At 42.6% G+C, this 17,645-nt stretch overlaps 1 protein-coding gene across 1 annotated transcript in view; it reads right to left on the minus strand.

Annotated features, from left to right (window-relative positions):
* HADH (hydroxyacyl-CoA dehydrogenase) overlaps positions 1-14,823 on the minus strand; it is a 56,006-nt gene extending 41,183 nt beyond the window's left edge. The window contains exon 1 of the mRNA XM_066280788.1: positions 14,581-14,823. Within this exon, the coding sequence (XP_066136885.1) occupies positions 14,581-14,712 (132 nt within the window). The 5' untranslated portion in view covers positions 14,713-14,823. The remainder of the gene's footprint in view (positions 1-14,580) is intronic.
* Positions 14,824-17,645: the final 2,822 nt, after the last annotated feature.

Consider the following 17,645-nt stretch of genomic DNA (forward strand, 5'->3'; position numbering starts at 1 on the left):
CCGTCTGCAGCTCGCCACAGTTCCAGTGAATCATAGTGTCATATACATATGTAGTACAATATGTACATATCTCTCTTCCTACATAAACGTTTTAACGTCCCTTTTTCTTTACCATAAGAAGACATATCCTGTATGTCATAAGTGTTTAAACCACCAAAACTTTCATCTATATCAGATCACATCCCACATATGACAGAAAGGTAGGCAATCTGTGCCTTTATTACAGCTGGTTCTTCATATTTGTGCTTCTTCCTCTGGACAGTGAGCTACTCAGGACTCACCCAACCCAACGTCTAGCACAGAGGGTGACACTGAATATGCATGAATAATACACCAATTAAAAAAAATTTTTTTAAGATTTTATTTATTCATTATAGAGAGGGGAGAAAGAGAGAGAGAGAAGGGGGGAGGAGCAGAAAGCATCAACTCCCATATGTGCCTTGACCAGGCAAGCCCAGGGTTTTGAACCGGCAACCTCAGCGTTTCCAGGTTGATGCTTTATCCACTGCGCCACCACAGGTCAGGCAATACACCGATTTTTTAAAAGCCTCAATATATTATTTTAGGAATGAGTTCTCAAGGAATCACGATTGGTTTTGTTGCTAGAAACTCTTAACAAACTTCACATACCTTCAAGTTATTTAAGATTTATGAAAAATATTAGTTTGAAAAGGATAGAAAGAAAAGAGTTAATAACCCAAGTCTTCAGTCAACTGCCAAGTAAAAAATAAAAATGCTACAGCAGTTTGTTATCTTGGTGAGATCAACCCGGTTTTGGCACAGCGAGTTGAGATGGCAGGCGAAAGGGAGAGTGGGGGACACTGCTGGGCAGCAGACTCTCCTGCGTCTTCGTGAGTGGACTCGTGCTAACTTCCCTCCAACATGTGACTGTGTCCTGTATGTTTTATCAGAGGGGCTGTGGGCAAGGCCAGAAGCAGGCAGGCCCTGCGTTACATCCCTCTCTGAGGGACACCTGTGTGAGTCAGGTCAAGGGTTAGTCACAGACACATAAGCTCACTCCCTCCAACACAGGGGAAACCGAGGCACCTTCATTTCTCATCTACTGCCGACGTCAGAGATAGCCAAAAGCATTTGTTGTTCGTGTTTATCACTTACAAATACTCAAAACCATTGACTTTTCAAGCAGGAAGATACCCTAGAGATCCTGCAGTGTGATGGTTTGCCAAACATTTTTGCCATAAAATCCTTCTCCATAGGAATGCAAACAGAAGAGCAATTTGTAAAACAGAGGTCAGGGGAGTTTGGGAACCACCAAGGAGATTCATGGAATCCCTAAAGTACATCAGAGCATAGTATAAATCTGATCTAGTCACATCCATTAGGATAGCTATTATGAAAAAAAAACCAGAAAATAAATGTTGGCAAGGATATGGAAAAATTGAAACCGTTTGCCCTGCTGATTGAATGTACAATGAAAAAGCCACTGTGAAAATACAGTATGGCAATCCCTCAAGAAAATTAAAAATAATTCCATATGCTTCAGCAATTCTACTTCCGGATAGATACCCCAAAGAACTGAAAGCAAGGCCTCTCTAACAGATACTTGTACAACTATGTTCATGGCAGCATTATTCACAGCTAAAAGGTAGAAGTAACCTAAATGTCCATCAGTGATGAATAAACAAAATATGGTATACACATGCAATGAAATATTTTTCGTTAAAAATATTCCAATGGAGCCTGACCTGTGGTGGTGCAGTGGATAAAATATCGACCTGGAACACTGAGGTCACCAGTTCAAAACCCTGGGCTTGCCTGGTCAAGGCACATGTGGAAGTTGATGCTTCCTGCTCCTTCTCTCCTTCTCTCTGTCTTCTCTCTAAAATGAGTAAAGTCTTGCCTGACCTGTGGTGGCGCAGTGGGTAAAGCATCAACCTGGAAACACAGAGGTCGCCAGTTCGAATCCCTGGGCTTGCCTGGTCAAGGCACATATGGGAGTTGAGGCTTCCTGCTCCTCCCCCTTCCTCCCCCCCCTCCTCTCTAAAACGAATAAATAAATAAATAAATAAATAATAAAATGAGTAAAGTCTTAAACAATAAAATATATATATACATATATATATATTCCAATGGGATATTTTCCCTAAATTTTCCCATAAATATTCCAATGGAATTTTCCCTAAGAAAGGAAGAAAAAAATCTGTAAAGTTGCAGGATATAAAATCAATATACAAAAATGCTGCATTTCAACTATACTAATAATGAACTAGCAGAAAGAGAAACTAAGAAAATGATTCTATTTATAATTACATCCAAAAGAACAAAGTGCCTAGGAATAAATTTAACCAAGGAGGTAAGAGACTGATACATTAGAACACAACTTATAAGAAAACTATAAGACATTGAAGAAAGAAACCGGAGACAACACAAATAAATGAAAAGATACTCTGATAGACTGAACAAATTAATGTTGTTAAAATGTCCATATTACCCAAAGTAGTCTACAGGTTCAAGCAACCCCTATCAAAATTTCAATGGCATTTTTTACAAAAATACAACAATCATAAAATTTGTATGGAACCATGAAAGACCACAAAAGACCAAAGCAATCTTGAGAATGAAGAACAAAGCTGGAGATATCATGTGCCCTGATTTCTAACTATATTAGAAAACTATAGTAATCAAAACAGTATGGTATTGGCAGAAAAATAGAGACATGAAACAATGGAACAGATAAAGAACCCAAAAAATAAACCCACACATATACGATCAATTAACTTATGGTGAAGCTGCTAAACATATATTATAGGGAAAGGACAGTCTCTTCAATAAATGGTGTCAGGGAACCTGGACAGAACATGCAAAAGAATGAAACTGGACCCCAGTCTTACACCAGACACAAGTAACCGCAATATGAATCAAAGATTTGAATGTATGACCTGAAGTCATTAAAATCCTAGAAAAAAATACCAAGCAGCAAGCTCCCTGATATTGGTCTTAGTGATGATGTTTTGAATTTGACACCAAAAGCAAAGGCAACAAAAATTAAAATGAACAAGTGGGACTACATCATACTAAAACACTCTGCACAGCCAAGGAAGCATCAACAAAGTGTAAAGATAACATACTGAATGGGAGAAAATATTTGCAAATCATATTCCTGATAAGGAGTTAATATCCAAGATATAAAAAGAACACATACAGCCCTGGCCATGTAGCTGGGGTGGGTAAAGTATCATCCTGATACACAAAGATTTCAGGTTTGATTCCCAATCAGGGCACATACAGGAACAGATCTATGATTCTCTCTCTCTCTCTCTCTCTTTTTCTCTCTTTCTCTCTCTCATCCCCCTTCCTTTCTCTTACAAAAAAAAGAATTCAATTAATAATTTTTTTAAAAAACTAATACAACTCAACAGCAAAAAAAAAAATCTAATTTAAAAATGGGCAGAGAAACTAAATATTTTTCCAAGTAAGACACGGAGGGCCAACAGGCACATGAAAAGGTGCTCAACATCACTGATCATCAGGGGAATGCAAATCCAAACCACAGTTGGACAGCACCTCACTCCTGTTAGATTGCCTATAATCCCAAAGTCAAAAAATAAGTGCCAGAGAAGATGTGGAAAAAGAGACCCTTATGCACTGTTGATAGAAATGTAAATTGGTACAGATTCCATGAAAAACAGTATGGAGGGTCCTCAAAAAATTAAAAATAGAGCTACCATATGATCCAGTAAGTCTACATTTTATCCAAAAACAAACAAAAACAAACCAAAAAAACCAAAAGAAACCAGAAAGCACTAACTCAAAAAGATGTATATATCTCCATGTTCACTGCAGCACTATTCATAATAAGCCAAGACTTGGAAGCAACCTAGGGGTCCATCAATGGATGAATGCATACAGAAAACGTGGTGTGTATGTATGTATACACACACATAGAAATATGTCTTATTCAGGCATAAAGAAGTAAATGTTGCCATCTGCAACCTGGTTGGAACTTGAGGGGCATTATGCTAAGTGAAATAAGTTAGACAAAGACAAATACCATACGCCAGGGGTCCCCAAACTTTTTACACAGGGGGCCAGTTCACTGTCCCTCAGACCGTTGGAGGGCCGGACTATAAAAAAACTATGAACAAATCCCTATGCACACTACACATATCTTATTTTAAAGTAAAAAAACAAAATGGGAACGAATACAATATTTAAAATAGAGAACAAGTAAATTTAAATCAACAAACTGACCAGTATTTAAATGGGACCTATGCTCCTCTCACTGACCACCAATGAAAGAGGTGCCCCTTCTGGGTGTGCGGTGGGGGCTGGATAAATGGCCTCAGGGGGCCGCATGCGGCCCGAGGGCCGTAGTTTGGGACCCCTGCCATATGCTCTCTCACTTATATGTGGAATCTAAGAACAAGCCAACAACAAAAACTGAGCTCACGGATAAAGAGAACGGATTGGCGGATGCCAGAGGCGAGGGAGGGGCAGTGAAAGGGGTTAAAAAGTACAAACTCCCAGGAATACAGTTAATACTACTATATTGTATATTTGAAAATCACTAAGAGAATGGATCTTAAAAAATTACATTATAAGAAAAATAAAATGTTGCACCTATGAATGGTGACAGATGTTCAAATCCTTTTTTTTTAAATTGGGACAGATGTTAGCTAGATTTATTATGGTGATCATTTCTCAATATATTCAAATATTGAATCAAGATGTTGTACACCTGAAACTAATACAAGGTTATATTGGCAAGTATATCTAAAAATTTTAAAAAGGAAATTACGACATACACAACAACAGAGATGAATGCTGAAGATACTATCTTAGTGAAATAAGCCAGTCAGAAAAGAACAAATACCGTATGACTCCACTTATATGAAGTGCTTAGAATCGTCAAATTCAGAGAGAGAAAGTGAAGCAGCGTTTGCCAGGGGCTGGGGAGAAGGGAGATGGGGAGTTGTGGTTTAAGGGGTATGGAGTTTCAGTTTTACAAATGAAGAAAGCTCTGGAGATGGATGATCGTGAAGGCCTCACAACAATGTGCATGTACTTAAATGCCCCTGCACATTTTAACATGTGAACACGATCAATTTCATGCTGTGTATGTTTTTTGTTTTTTTTTTTTTTTTTTTTTTTTCCATTTTTCTGAAGCTGGAAACAGGGAGAGACAGTCAGACAGACTCCCGCATGCGCTCTACCGGGATCCACCCGGCACGCCCACCAGGGGCGAAGCTCTGCCCACCAGGGGGCGATGCTCTGCCCATCCTGGGCGTCGCCATATTGCGACCAGAGCCACTCTAGCGCCTGAGGCAGAGGCCACAGAGCCATCCCCAGCGCCCGGGCCATCTTTGCTCGAATGGAGCCTTGGCTGCGGGAGGGGAAGAGAGAGACAGAGAGGAAAGCGCGGAGGAGGGGTGGAGAAGCAAATGGGCGCTTCTCCTGTGTGCCCTGGCCGGTGTGTATGTATTTTTTAAGTAGATTTTTTTTGTTTTTTAAATGTTACTTATTGATTTTTAGACAGAGGGCAGGAGTTGGAGGGTAGGAAGCAGGAAGCATTAACTTGTAGTTGCTTCCTGTATGTGCCTTGACTGGGCAAGCCCAGGGTTTCGAACCAGCGACCTCAGTGTTCCAGGTCAATGCTTTATCCACTGCACCACCACAGGCCAGGCTTTGTATGTATTTCTTATCACAAATAAAAAATAAAAAGTCCTTGATTGGATTCAACACGATATCTTCAGCTTATTAAGGAAAAACAAAACAAAACAGGAACTAAAGCAGAAATTATCACTCAGCTAAGATTACATGCAGGCACTAGCATTCTACCTCAATATAATTCCATAAAAGGCAGTTCTGTCTATATTGCTTACCGCTTCAAACTCTTCAATGGCTCCCTGTGACCACAAAATAAAACTGAAGTCCCTATACATGGCCTGCAAGGCCCTCTGGGATGGGGATTCACCTCCTCTCCAGAAAACACTACTCACTGTTACCTGCCACTCAACAGCACAGGCTGGGAGTATTACTATCTCTCTCACCTTCAAGCCTTTGCACTGTCCACACCTTCCCCCCCAACTTCCTCCCTTTAAATAAGCTTGAGTATCACCCCCAGATACTATGCATCCTTAACCCAAGATCCTCTCGGCCCAAGGCCAGCTGTCCCTCATGTTTCTATAACGCCCCCACAGACCCTTACCATTGCCCCACCACAATGTGTTATGATCATCTGTTGAAGTGCATCCCCCCTGCTGCCTTACTACCGGGTTCCTGACTAAATGTCACTCATCTTTGGCTGATATGTACCCAGGCCCCACCTGGCCAGGCCAGGCCCTCAAGAAATGGTGACTGAACAAATACGTCTGGTGGAAAAGCCAAGACGAGACCAGATCTCCTGAAGGTCCAGGGTTCTTTTCATCAGGGTACCTGAGGGCCTCACCTCCCCACATGAAAATGATTTTGTTGAGGGTTCTCACTTAGGAAAGAATTTCATGCGTCTTTAATACAAGGATACCAATAACACTTATTCCTAAATTATGCAACAGAACCACTCAAGTTATTTCAACTTTCTGAGAAGGAGATGGCAGTGGGAGAGTAGACCACAAAAACTACCAGGACTCTTTTCTTCCCTCACAACCACCTGCTATTTTTACAACAAATAAAGAAAACTCTTCCTGGCACTTTAGCTTGAGTGACTATAATTTAAATCAATCCATTGTGAACTTTTGTTTTATACGACAGTGGCCTACACACTGTAAGTCCTTGAGGATAAACAATCTGCAGTGGAAAAAACTTTATTTGAAGGCTCTGTCCTCAGCTCCACGACTTCTCTAGCCTTGGTCAAAGCCAGGCTTAGCCAGAGAGAAGTATTTTTAGACAAGGGTGCTTCAGAGCTGTAAAAATAGGCCCAGTGAATAGCACACTTGTCAAAGCCCGTGAGTACTCTAACCCCAGAGCCAAATAAACATGCCAAGCAGAAGCACACTGAATTTATATTTTTACTAACGTATCACCAGACTGGAAGCATAACCTGAATGGTGAATCTGTAAGAACAGTATCAACTGGTCCAGTGCGGTGTCCCAGGGGTCCAACACTCCAGGAGCGCTGCACTTCAGCAACATCACATTCTCTCAGAAAAACTGCCAAGCGGCACGGCTACCTGCCACTTCGTCCTGATCCCCAGAATAAGTGCACTCAATCAGAGCTTCCTGTGCTGACTGTGCCCCCGAGGCTGCTGTGCCTTGCCAACAAGGCCTGGCTTTGGGTTGTCATGATTTGATCTAGGGAGGGGAAAAGTCATAAATCAGTTGTATCTCCGAGAGCTGGAGATTCTGGGCTTATAATTAGCTCTGGTTGTGCAATACCATGAATTCTGCCGTCAGCACAAGTTGTCTTTCACTAACTTGAACAATCAGAAAAAGCCCTTCTTTGAGGCTTTCGACCACCACTTACCACTATAAGCAGCTGTCTTGTTCTTAAGACAATTAAATTCACTGGCTGGCCTCTTAACATAAACTTAAGTTTCTATATTTCAAAAAGTGACTTCTAAAAAGTCAAGAAAATATGCCTCCATTTTTAGAAAAGTCTGTTAAATGCATAATTTAAAAAATTTTATTGATTGATTTTGGTGTGAGAGGAAGGGAGGAGGAGGGAGATGGAGAAAGAGTGAGGGAAGGAGGAAGGGAGAGCGAGGGAGGGAGAGAACAGGATGGAGAAAGGGAAGAAGAGAGAGATAAGAACATCAATCTGTTCCTATATGTGTCTAAACTGGGGATTGAACCAGTAATTTCTATGCTTCAAGAGAAAGCTCTAACCAACTGAGCTGTCCAGACAGGGCCAAATACACAATTAAAAAAAAAATCAAATAAGCATGTTAAAAATAAATAAATAATTAAAAATAAAAATCCAGTAAGTCTCTGGGTTTGGAAATGTAGAGAAAATAATGTCTCTCCCAGGATTTTCCCCTTTGATCCCCCACAAGTTCTGGAAAGACGGGATAAGAGGACATGTGGACAGCGCCAACTAAGTCTTAGTTATATTTAACAATCTCTGAAAGATGCTGCCATGATGGACACTTTCTGGGTAGAGAGAGCTATAAATCCAAACTGCTCTCTAAGAAGATTAATATGGCATGTGGGTTACAATGAGTGGCGCTTTAGTGAAAAGGACTAGTTAAGAGGCTCCCAATCTAGCTAGCAATGTTTGGTCCAGAAATTACAAAGGAAAGTGCAGGGAAGAGCCTTCCTCAGAGAGAAAAGCCTCGGAACCTTTTCCAGTGGAGGCAGGCCTGCCCACAGCTACCATCAGAGCACAGGCTGAAGAACAACAACGGCAGTTACAGGAGAAGGAAGTCTCTGGAGAAGTAGGGAACGGGATGAGCTGCGTTCTGGCAACTGACTTGGAGTCTATTGACAGAAAGACGGCAGCAGAGGATCCAAATGGAGATGATCAGCAGGTAACTCTAACTTTGCATCTACGGCTGAGGACAGCTCAAGCTGCCACCTGTTGATTCCAGACAGCCACAAAGGATCTGGTCCATGGAGGACACGCGGCCCCACAAACTGAGCCGATGCTAGAGGTACAGGCCTAACTGTGGTTATCTCAGTCTCTGGGATCTTGGATCCCTAGCTAGCACAAGAAGCAGAAATATCAAGTACTTTGAAAGGAATTAAGTGTCATATTTGTAGAGTTTTTTAAGTGCCAGGTTCTGTTGTAAAATGCTTTGAGAATGAACTCATTGCAATACCAAAAAATGTCTAAACAGAGCACTAAGGATTTTCTCAACTATCCACATAATTAGTCTTAAAATCTTTAGAATTGTTTGAACTCCCCATAGCTCCCTATCATATATCTTCCAAGACAGTTAAGAGAATCTAAAATAAGAGGACATCACCAGGTTAGATCTGATGGAGCTATAGAAAAGCATTTACTGAAAAGCTACCATTGAACATGCTAGTATCACTAAGCACTTAGCTCATTATACTCTCATAACATCATGAAGCAAGTACTCTAATTCCCAGAAAAGGGCTAGAGAAAGAGAGGGGTTAAATGACTCGTCCAAGACTCTCATGGCCAGGAGAGGAAGGGCTGGGATCCAAACTCTCCAGCAGGCACCTCTCAGCCGGCTCGCTTTCCAGCATTAGACCACCACTCCCCAGTTACTATCCCACCACATCGCTAGCATAACCCAGGAGAGACAACAGAGAGCAGCAGCGTTGTCTTCCCAGTCCTGGAAGAGCTGGGCAGTGGGGGTGTGCCTAAGGCAGATATGGGGAGAAGAAAGAGGGGAAAGAAAGGAAATTAGAAACTCAATCAGGGGACAGTTAACAGCAAGGATGGATCCAGCACATGGCAGAGATAACCCAAAACCTGACTGAGGTGCCATTTCTGCTCTACAATGTCCAAAGGTATTCCATGGCATTCTTTTTTTGCTGGTCAGCCCCATCCCAAGTCCAATGACAGATAGGCTGATAGAAGCTGGTTTACTGTACCAGTATATCACAAAGAGCAGAGAACAGTCCAATGAAGAAGTGAGCAACAGTACAGGAAATGAGGGAAGAACTTCATAACAAACTCATCCCATACTCTTGAGGACATTATCACCTGGGAATAAAGACATGCCCTCCATAAGAACAGTCACAAGGAGAGAGACTGTGCCAGTCTCCTGTGATTCCAAACTTCTCCCAGGCCACTGCACTGTTTTCAAGCAAATGTCAACAGAGAGGAACTCACTGCAAAATAGAGAATAAAGTTAAACAATACAGAACAACTCTGATCCCTCCTCTATTCAGAATCAGAAAATTCAGAGTTGAGGGCAGAGAGAACAGAAGAGTGAACAAATCCGTGGCTGGGGAGAAGCTTTTGGGTCCACGTGAGTGCTTTTCAAGCGTCACAAACATCAGGGAAATGATCATCTATAGCTTAGCATGTTGCCACTTTTGTTTTAACAGCCTAAGGAGCTCTCCTCAAAAGAAATGTGTCCTTTTTGCTTTTTATGAAACAAACAAAAAAAAAAGCTTTGGGTGAGAAGAATTCAGCCCCAAACCCTCTTCAAGATGCCGACTTTCTCACTTCCTGGAAGAAATGTAGAGCACTACAAGGAAGGTGTACCAGAGCCCTGGGGAAGTCAGCATCTGAACTGCCATGCCCAGGAGCTCAGACTCACTGACCCTGCAGCAGTAACTTAATGAAAGCTACAAGCTCTCTGGGCTCCTTATATGAAAAAACAGCAATGGAGAAGAAAACCTTAGAAAGAACTCATTCTATAAACTGAGGAAATGCACAGCCAGTACCTTTCTCCCCTTTCCCCTGTACAAAGCAAAAACAACCTGATCCCCACTCGAGGGACACCTGATGCTGTACGCTTCTCTGCCAGCCTAAGTATCCAGCTGAAGGCAAATCGGCCATCAGAACCTAGTCAAAAGTGTATAATGGGCAAACACAAAAAACAAGTTAACCTTAATTAAATATTAACCTGCAGCCTAAGCAATTTTTTAAAATTTAAAACAAACAAAACAAATGACAGGCCGAGTAGGTACTCTTGGAGAATACAAATGTACAGATGACCTGTGCTCTGCAAACTGTAATGAAGCGTAGACCTCACAAGTCTCAAATTGCTTAATTGCTCAAGAAATGTGTCAGACTTCCACAAATCGATTAATTGTTTTTTTCCATCCTACTCAGCATAAACTGGAACATATGAAAAAAATGATAAATAAAAAATATTAAGATTGTAAACAGAACTGCACCTTGATTAAAATGAAAACTACTTCAGGAGTTCAGGAGAGTGAAGCTTACCTTAGATGCTAGTTTGTGCTTGTGTTTTTAAAGCTTATGAGGGTTAACAATACAATAGGGGTAGAAGTGCCTTCTCTTTTTTCAGAAGTCTCTGGACAAACTGCAGCATCAACTGCCACTTGCCTTGAAGATTAAGCAAGCTGAAGAAAATCGCATCCAATATTGTCCATCTAAACTTTACAGGCCTACCTCAGCAGCAACCGTCCGAGGAGGAAGTGGTAAGAGGGGGAGAAGGGCAAAAGGATCAGCATAACTGCAATGAAGGTAAGAACCAGCAGGGCAGCTAACCCTTCCTACGCTCTTACTAGATGCCGGACACTGGTGCCAGACCTGTGCTAATTCATTCAATCCTCTGGATCCTCCTATGAGGCTTGCACTAGTATTAGTCCTACTTTAGGGAGTAGTAGGCACAGAGGGTAAGTAACTTTCCCATGTTAGCACAGCCAACATGAAGCAGAGCCAGCAAATAGGCTATCCAAATCCCCAGTCAAAATACATCAACTATTGTATGTGGCACTCAATAAGCAAAAACAGATTTAGACTGTAGGTCAAGGAGCATGAAGAATGAGGCAACACTTAAAAGGAAAAAAAAAAAAAAAGAGGGAGTAAATACTGCTTAGAACTGCATGCCTCAGGGTGGAATGCAAAAATGGTTCACTGAAACTGCCAAAACCAACCTACTGGCTGAGAGGCCTCCATGTTCTGCAGGAAAGCATGGTTCTACACAGGATTAGAGCTGTCATCTAAAGTGGCTGAGCATCTTGTAAACTGTGTTCTGTAAAAATTACTATTCCTGGCCCTGGCCGGTTCGCTCAGTGGTAAAGCGTCGGCCTGGCGTGCAGAAGTCCCGGGTTCGATTCCCGGCCAGGGCACACTGGAGAAGTGCCCATCTGCTTCTCCACCCCCCCCCCCTTCCTCTCTGTCTCTCTCTTCCCCTCCTGCAGCCAAGGCTCCATTGGAGCAAAGATGGCCCGGGCGCTGGGGATGGCTCTGTGGCCTCTGCCTCAGGTGCTAGAGTGGCTCTGGTCGTAACAGAGCGACGCCCCAGATAGGCAGAGCATCGCCCCCTGGTGGGCAGAGCATCGCCCCTGGTGGGCATACCAGGTGGATCCCAGTCGGGCACATGCGGGAGTCTGTCTGACTGCCTCCCCGTTTCCAGCTTCAGAAAAATACAAAAAAAAAAATTACTATTCTTTATTACTGTCCACTTTTAGACTTCTGGTCTTGATCAACTTTTAGAATGGCAGTTCCATTATATTTCCAACTATGGGATAAATACCTCTCTTTTTTCCCCCTTAGGTTTCAAAGAGCACTCCCTGGTCCAGCTACTTATGGATTTGACCCACAAGACTGTGTTCCCATCAATATCAAACTCCTCTCTTCTCTCTCAGATGAAAAGTCCAATACTATATCCATAATTTTAGGTACTGTCTCGGCCATTCCGTGCAACACCCTTTTCTGGCCAATACTGAATATGGCATTCCCAAAACTGAGCAACCTGACTTAATGCTTTCTACTTGGTTTCTTTCTTTTTAAAAAAAATTTTACTTGGAAAATTTCATTTAACAGGGTGACACTGATCCATAAGAGTACTCTACTTGGTTTCTAATCCTCTTCCACTGATGTTTTCAAGACACCATCAACATGTTTCTGGACCCATTTCCTATACTGGTATCAGAGAGGCTTAAGGCCCTAATATCTTGTGCATAAGATGTTGTTTAAAGGTATTTAGACAAATACATTATTTTATATCTTCCCACAACAAATATCACTCCCATAGCTGTGGGAGATTTTTGGTGGAGCAGGGGAATACAAGTGTGCTCAAACTAAACTTTCTTTTGAGTATACTGTAATGTAGTATAATGCTTGGAACTTTTAAGTTAAAAGGACTTACTTCTCACATCTCATGTAGAACACAGATTAGAGGGACACCATAACCTAGCAGCCAAGGCATCCACACAATAAAAAGGGTAATGTATGTCCAAAAACAATCTTAGAAGAAAGAAATTAAAAACTCTAACAAGTTAGAAGAATAAAATGTTAATGAAATACAGATTATAGGAGAAAATGCAATCAAATTAATATGTTGCAAAAAATTTGCAGGGAGAGCAAATTAGGATATATAATAATAGGAAAAGATTTTTAAAGAGCAAGCATAGAAACATGGACTTGACTGGTAGGATACTGAAAAATAAACTCTTTCATGACTGCAGCCACTGCATTTGAGGGCTCTGCTAAGAAAAATCAGATAACTGTTAGGTTTAGGTTTAGGGCTGCTTTAAAACCAGAACCCCTTCAAAACTCTAATTCCCCTCACCCAACTTCCCACTAGGGCAACTTCTTCATTAAGCATCTCCCTCGCCCAACCTCCCCCCCCCCCTTAATCAACCCACCCTACCTTAGTACGGCTTCTAGAAATGTCCTTGGGACAGGCCATTATGAGGGACCCGAGGGTTGGGAAAGGGAGATAAATCTGTAACCAAGGCCACAAACCTGAATATGCTAATCTGTGCATATCCAGGTGCACCCAACCCCATGTCAGCAAATGCCTGACCTCTATATTTAACACTCCCTCCCAGAGCTCAGGACTAACACCCTTTCTTGGTTTCAGCTCACCTGTATTCAGGTGCTTTTAAAATAAACTTTTCTTTTGGAATACCCTAGCCTTGTGTTTTCAATTCGGCCTGTGGTTTCTGCCTTTCAATAACGATCTGTTCTTCTACAATATAGGGTGCACAGGGCTATAATCAACTAGGATATTAAAATCAATATTGTGCCTGGCCTGTAGTGGCTCAGTGGATAAACCTTCGGCCTGGAATGCCAAGGTCGCTGGTTTGAAACCCTGGGCTTCCCTGGTCAAGACACATACAACAAGAAAGCAATGAACAACTAAGATGAAGCAACTTGATACTTCCTATTCCATGCTCCTCTCTCTCTCCTGTCTCTGTAAAACCAATAAATAAAGTATTTTAAAATAGTATTAATAAAAAATAAAATCAATATTGTCCAATATAAGCTGGAATTTGCTAAAATCAAATAAACAAGATGCAAATGTCACAGTATATAGATAATCAATTGCACAACTGACCTTGACCCACAAGTCTGGTGGAACAGGGCAGTCTTGAAGACACACATTGATTGGAGGCCCTCAGCAGCTTGATCTTCCCCTCCCACTTTCTCAAAGCCTTAAATCACGCAGTTCTTAGCAGAGAGCACTGGGTCAAAGGTCAAAGTTGCCCAGAGCTGCTTACGACTCACAGGCCTCTCAAACTCTGATTAGGTAACTTTACAAAGTGCTACAAAAGTGATGGTTATTACTATTCTTTGCAACCCACCAAGCAAACACACAGGGGGTGGGGGCAAAGGAGACCGGTTAGGGGAGCAGAAAACTGCTCTTATAAAGATTGTATAATCCTAAAAAATTCCGCGTCTCTGGGAGCGATTCGGGTGTAAGCCAAGCAGCAAGCAAGCAAGCACATTAAGTCCCAACGTTGGGCACATATACTACAATCTTCTCTTTGCACGCCTCAGCTCCAAAGTGTATTCACAACACGCTCCACTCCGCGCTCATCGGGCCTTAAGGGCGGCAGGAATTTAGAAACGAGGAAACTGAGGCTCGGCCCAGGACACTGGATCTTTGGGGAATGGACATTCATAGGCCCAGAAACAAAACGTTTCAACTACACGAGGGAGGAGCAGGGTGGAAATTTCCCGGGTCTCCCGGCGAGATACTCCGCCAAGTCATGGCCCGTCAGCGCTCTCATCTCAGGCGGGCAACAAAACGAGCCCGGCGCTGGCGGCTGGGCGGCTCACCTGGGCAATGCCGGCGCCCATCAGCCCGCCGCCGATGACCGCCACGTGCTTGATCAGGATTTTCTTAGCCGAGGCTGAGGCTGCGGATGAAGAGGACATGGTACGCACGAACTGCCTGGTGACGAAAGCCATGGTGCAAAGCTGCAGGCAGAGGTGGCGACGGCGACCAGAGCCACGGAGAAACCGAAGTGCCGCCGCGCCAGCGAGCAGCCAGCAGTCCTCTGGAAGTAGAGGCCCAGGCGGCCCCGCCTCCCTGCGCGCCCTGGGCGTCCCCGTGACGTCACCGGAGACGGGGCGGGGACCCGCGGCCCGCTCAGCTCATTGGCGGAGGCGTAGGGATGGATTCGAGCGTCGGAGCGCGGCCACTCGTGGGCCGGCTGTGGCCACCACTTTTCGCCGCCGAGCTGGGGGCTCACAGCCGCGTAGTGTGGGGTGGGTTCCCGGAGTCGCAGCGGGGCGGGGTCGTTCGTGCTCCGGGGTCCCGCGGAGTGCAGGCCCTTCCTCGGGAAAGCCACGGCCCCTGGTAAAGATGAAGTCTTAAGGTTGACGTGTTAAATCGTCGGCTTTGATGCTTGTGCATACCTTAGTGCCAAGTTCATGCGTGTTCTTTGGTGGTGGTGGTGGTGGTGGTGGTGATAACAGGACCCAAAATCGTCACCTTTGATTCATGTGACTAGATAACCAACTCTAGCGATTTATTTCACTCTGCTCACACCCCAAGTGTCAATGGTCCATGAGTTCCAATGTAAAAACCAGGCCCAGGGAAGGGAAAGGGAGAGTTGAGCTTTAGTTTACCGTTTCAACTTTAGTCATCTGACGGTGTAAGGTCAAAGATCAACCTTTGTGGACAATCTTCTCCCTCATGTGAATAATTTCTAGTTACTATACCATGGTAATATAGAATTTTTATTAATTTAATTTTAGATATGTAGTAAGGACACACAAACTCACCATCTAATCAAAAGTAGGCCTCCTCCTATGGCCACCACTTTTCGCCACCGAGATGGGGGCTCACAGCAGCGTAGTGTGGGGTCGGTTCATAAGGAATCCTGTGTTCACCATTCCTTTGGTTTGATCTCACCTAACTGTAAAATTATGGTGGCACTGTTGCTGAGCACTCTGTTGGGCTTGGGACAATACTAAGGAAAGATAGGATTACATCCAAATAATAAAGTCCATTAAATGCTAGAATGTAGCAAATGCAATAACCTCAAATCTGAGGCCATTTGTATTATGTAAATATGTGATGTTGATAAAGGGGCACTGAGAGAGGAGTCCTGGCTCGGTTGCTGGTAGGTAGTATGACCATCTGCAGACGCCTCCTGGGCTCTGGTTCTTGTCTATCAAAAGAAACAGTTGGACAGATAACTCTGCAGCTATTTCATACTGAGTATTTAAACCCCATATACAGTCTTCTGAAGCAAGGGCCTGTCCCAACTCCTGCCCAGTCCTGATCAGATGACAACTACAATAGAGTCATTCTTCTTTTGCCAGGACTGCTTGTCTTTTCCCAAGTGTGGCCTTGGGCCTTCAGGTGCCCAGTAACAATTTCTGTGGTCCTTCCCTTGCACATTCACCCTGTTCTTGGGGTCATGCTTCCTTTCTCTCTGCAGAAAGAGGGGAGCGTTGGGAAGCATGACCCTGGTCACTGGATCAACAAAGATAGCGAAGGAAAGGGCTGGCACACAAAATTGAGTGATGACTACTTAGTTCTATTCTATAAATGTAATATTTAAAAAACATATCAAAGAGGCATTATTTGAAAATATACATGTTAGTGGGCTCTGGGAGTGGCAGAAGCAGGGAGTGCAATTGCCCCTTTGCCTCCAACAAAGTGGCAGTATACAAACCATATCAAAGCCTTCCAGTCATCCTGCTTATGAAGTAGGCAGGCAGAGAGCAGACACTGCCGTGTGATAGACGCAGTAACTCAAGGACAGGCTGGGTTAAAAACTGGGAACATTAGTGGGAGAGGGTTCACTAAGTAAGTTGGAATTTTTCTTCTATTTGTGGGAAATTAACGATTTCTGGCTTCTTGGGGAAACAGTGTGTTTTACTGAACAATTTTTAGATGTCTTATGGTAGAAAACTAGAAGCTGTGTCTACTCAGGATGACCTAAGAGCAAAGCCCAGAAAGTTCAACCAAAAGCTTACTTACTGCATAATTTATGAGGGTTGACATTGCCACACTTATCAGCAGCGTTTTCAAGGAAATAGTCATAATGATTTTCATAAACAAAATATATAGTAGTTTGAGAAGTCAGTTGTATCCCATTGAAATATATTCTCATAATGACATAAAACATATAAGGCAAAACCTGAATAACACGACAATTTTACAAATAATTTTATTCTCTTGAGCTTTTAGAAAAAATTTATCGTGGCAAACTTTAAGCTTTTATCATGTTAGCGGTTGTCCCAATATCAGCTGCTATTTTCATTGTCTCTACTGGGAAAATTCATTAAATCCTCACTCACAATAACCCTATTGGGTAGGTACTAAAGGTACCTACATGTAAGGAAACTGAGGCCCAAAGTTCAGAAACTTGGTCAAGGTCACCCAGCTAATGAATGGCAGAGGCAGAATTCAAACCCAGGACAGTCTGTTTCAGGGCTCCTGTTCTTGACCATTATGCTGTTTTACCTCTCTTTATGACCCATAGTTAATACCTTTGAATTTATTGAGCCATATGATACTTTTCTAAATCTTAGACTGGTTTTTAAAAATTAAATTTATTGAGTGTCATTGATTAATAACATATGTTTCAAGTGTACAGTTCTATAATATATTATCTGTATATTGCATTGTATACTTCTGTGGGAAGAGAGCTACCTTCAGAGGAGAATGGTGGGCCACGATAAAAGCCATGTTGCACTGAAAAAAAAAATCAACAGATTTTTGTATATTGATTTTGAATCCTGCAAATTTATTGTATTTGTTTGTTGTTTCTAATAGTTTTTTGGTGGAGTCTTTGAAACTTCCTATATAAAGAATTGTATCATTTGCAAACATGTCAATTTTACTTCTTCATTCCCAGTTTGGATGCCTTTTATTTCTTTCTCTT

The sequence above is a fragment of the Saccopteryx bilineata genome, chromosome 5 (assembly GCF_036850765.1).
Source record: "Saccopteryx bilineata isolate mSacBil1 chromosome 5, mSacBil1_pri_phased_curated, whole genome shotgun sequence".
In the NCBI taxonomy this organism is placed as follows: Eukaryota; Metazoa; Chordata; class Mammalia; order Chiroptera; family Emballonuridae; genus Saccopteryx; species Saccopteryx bilineata.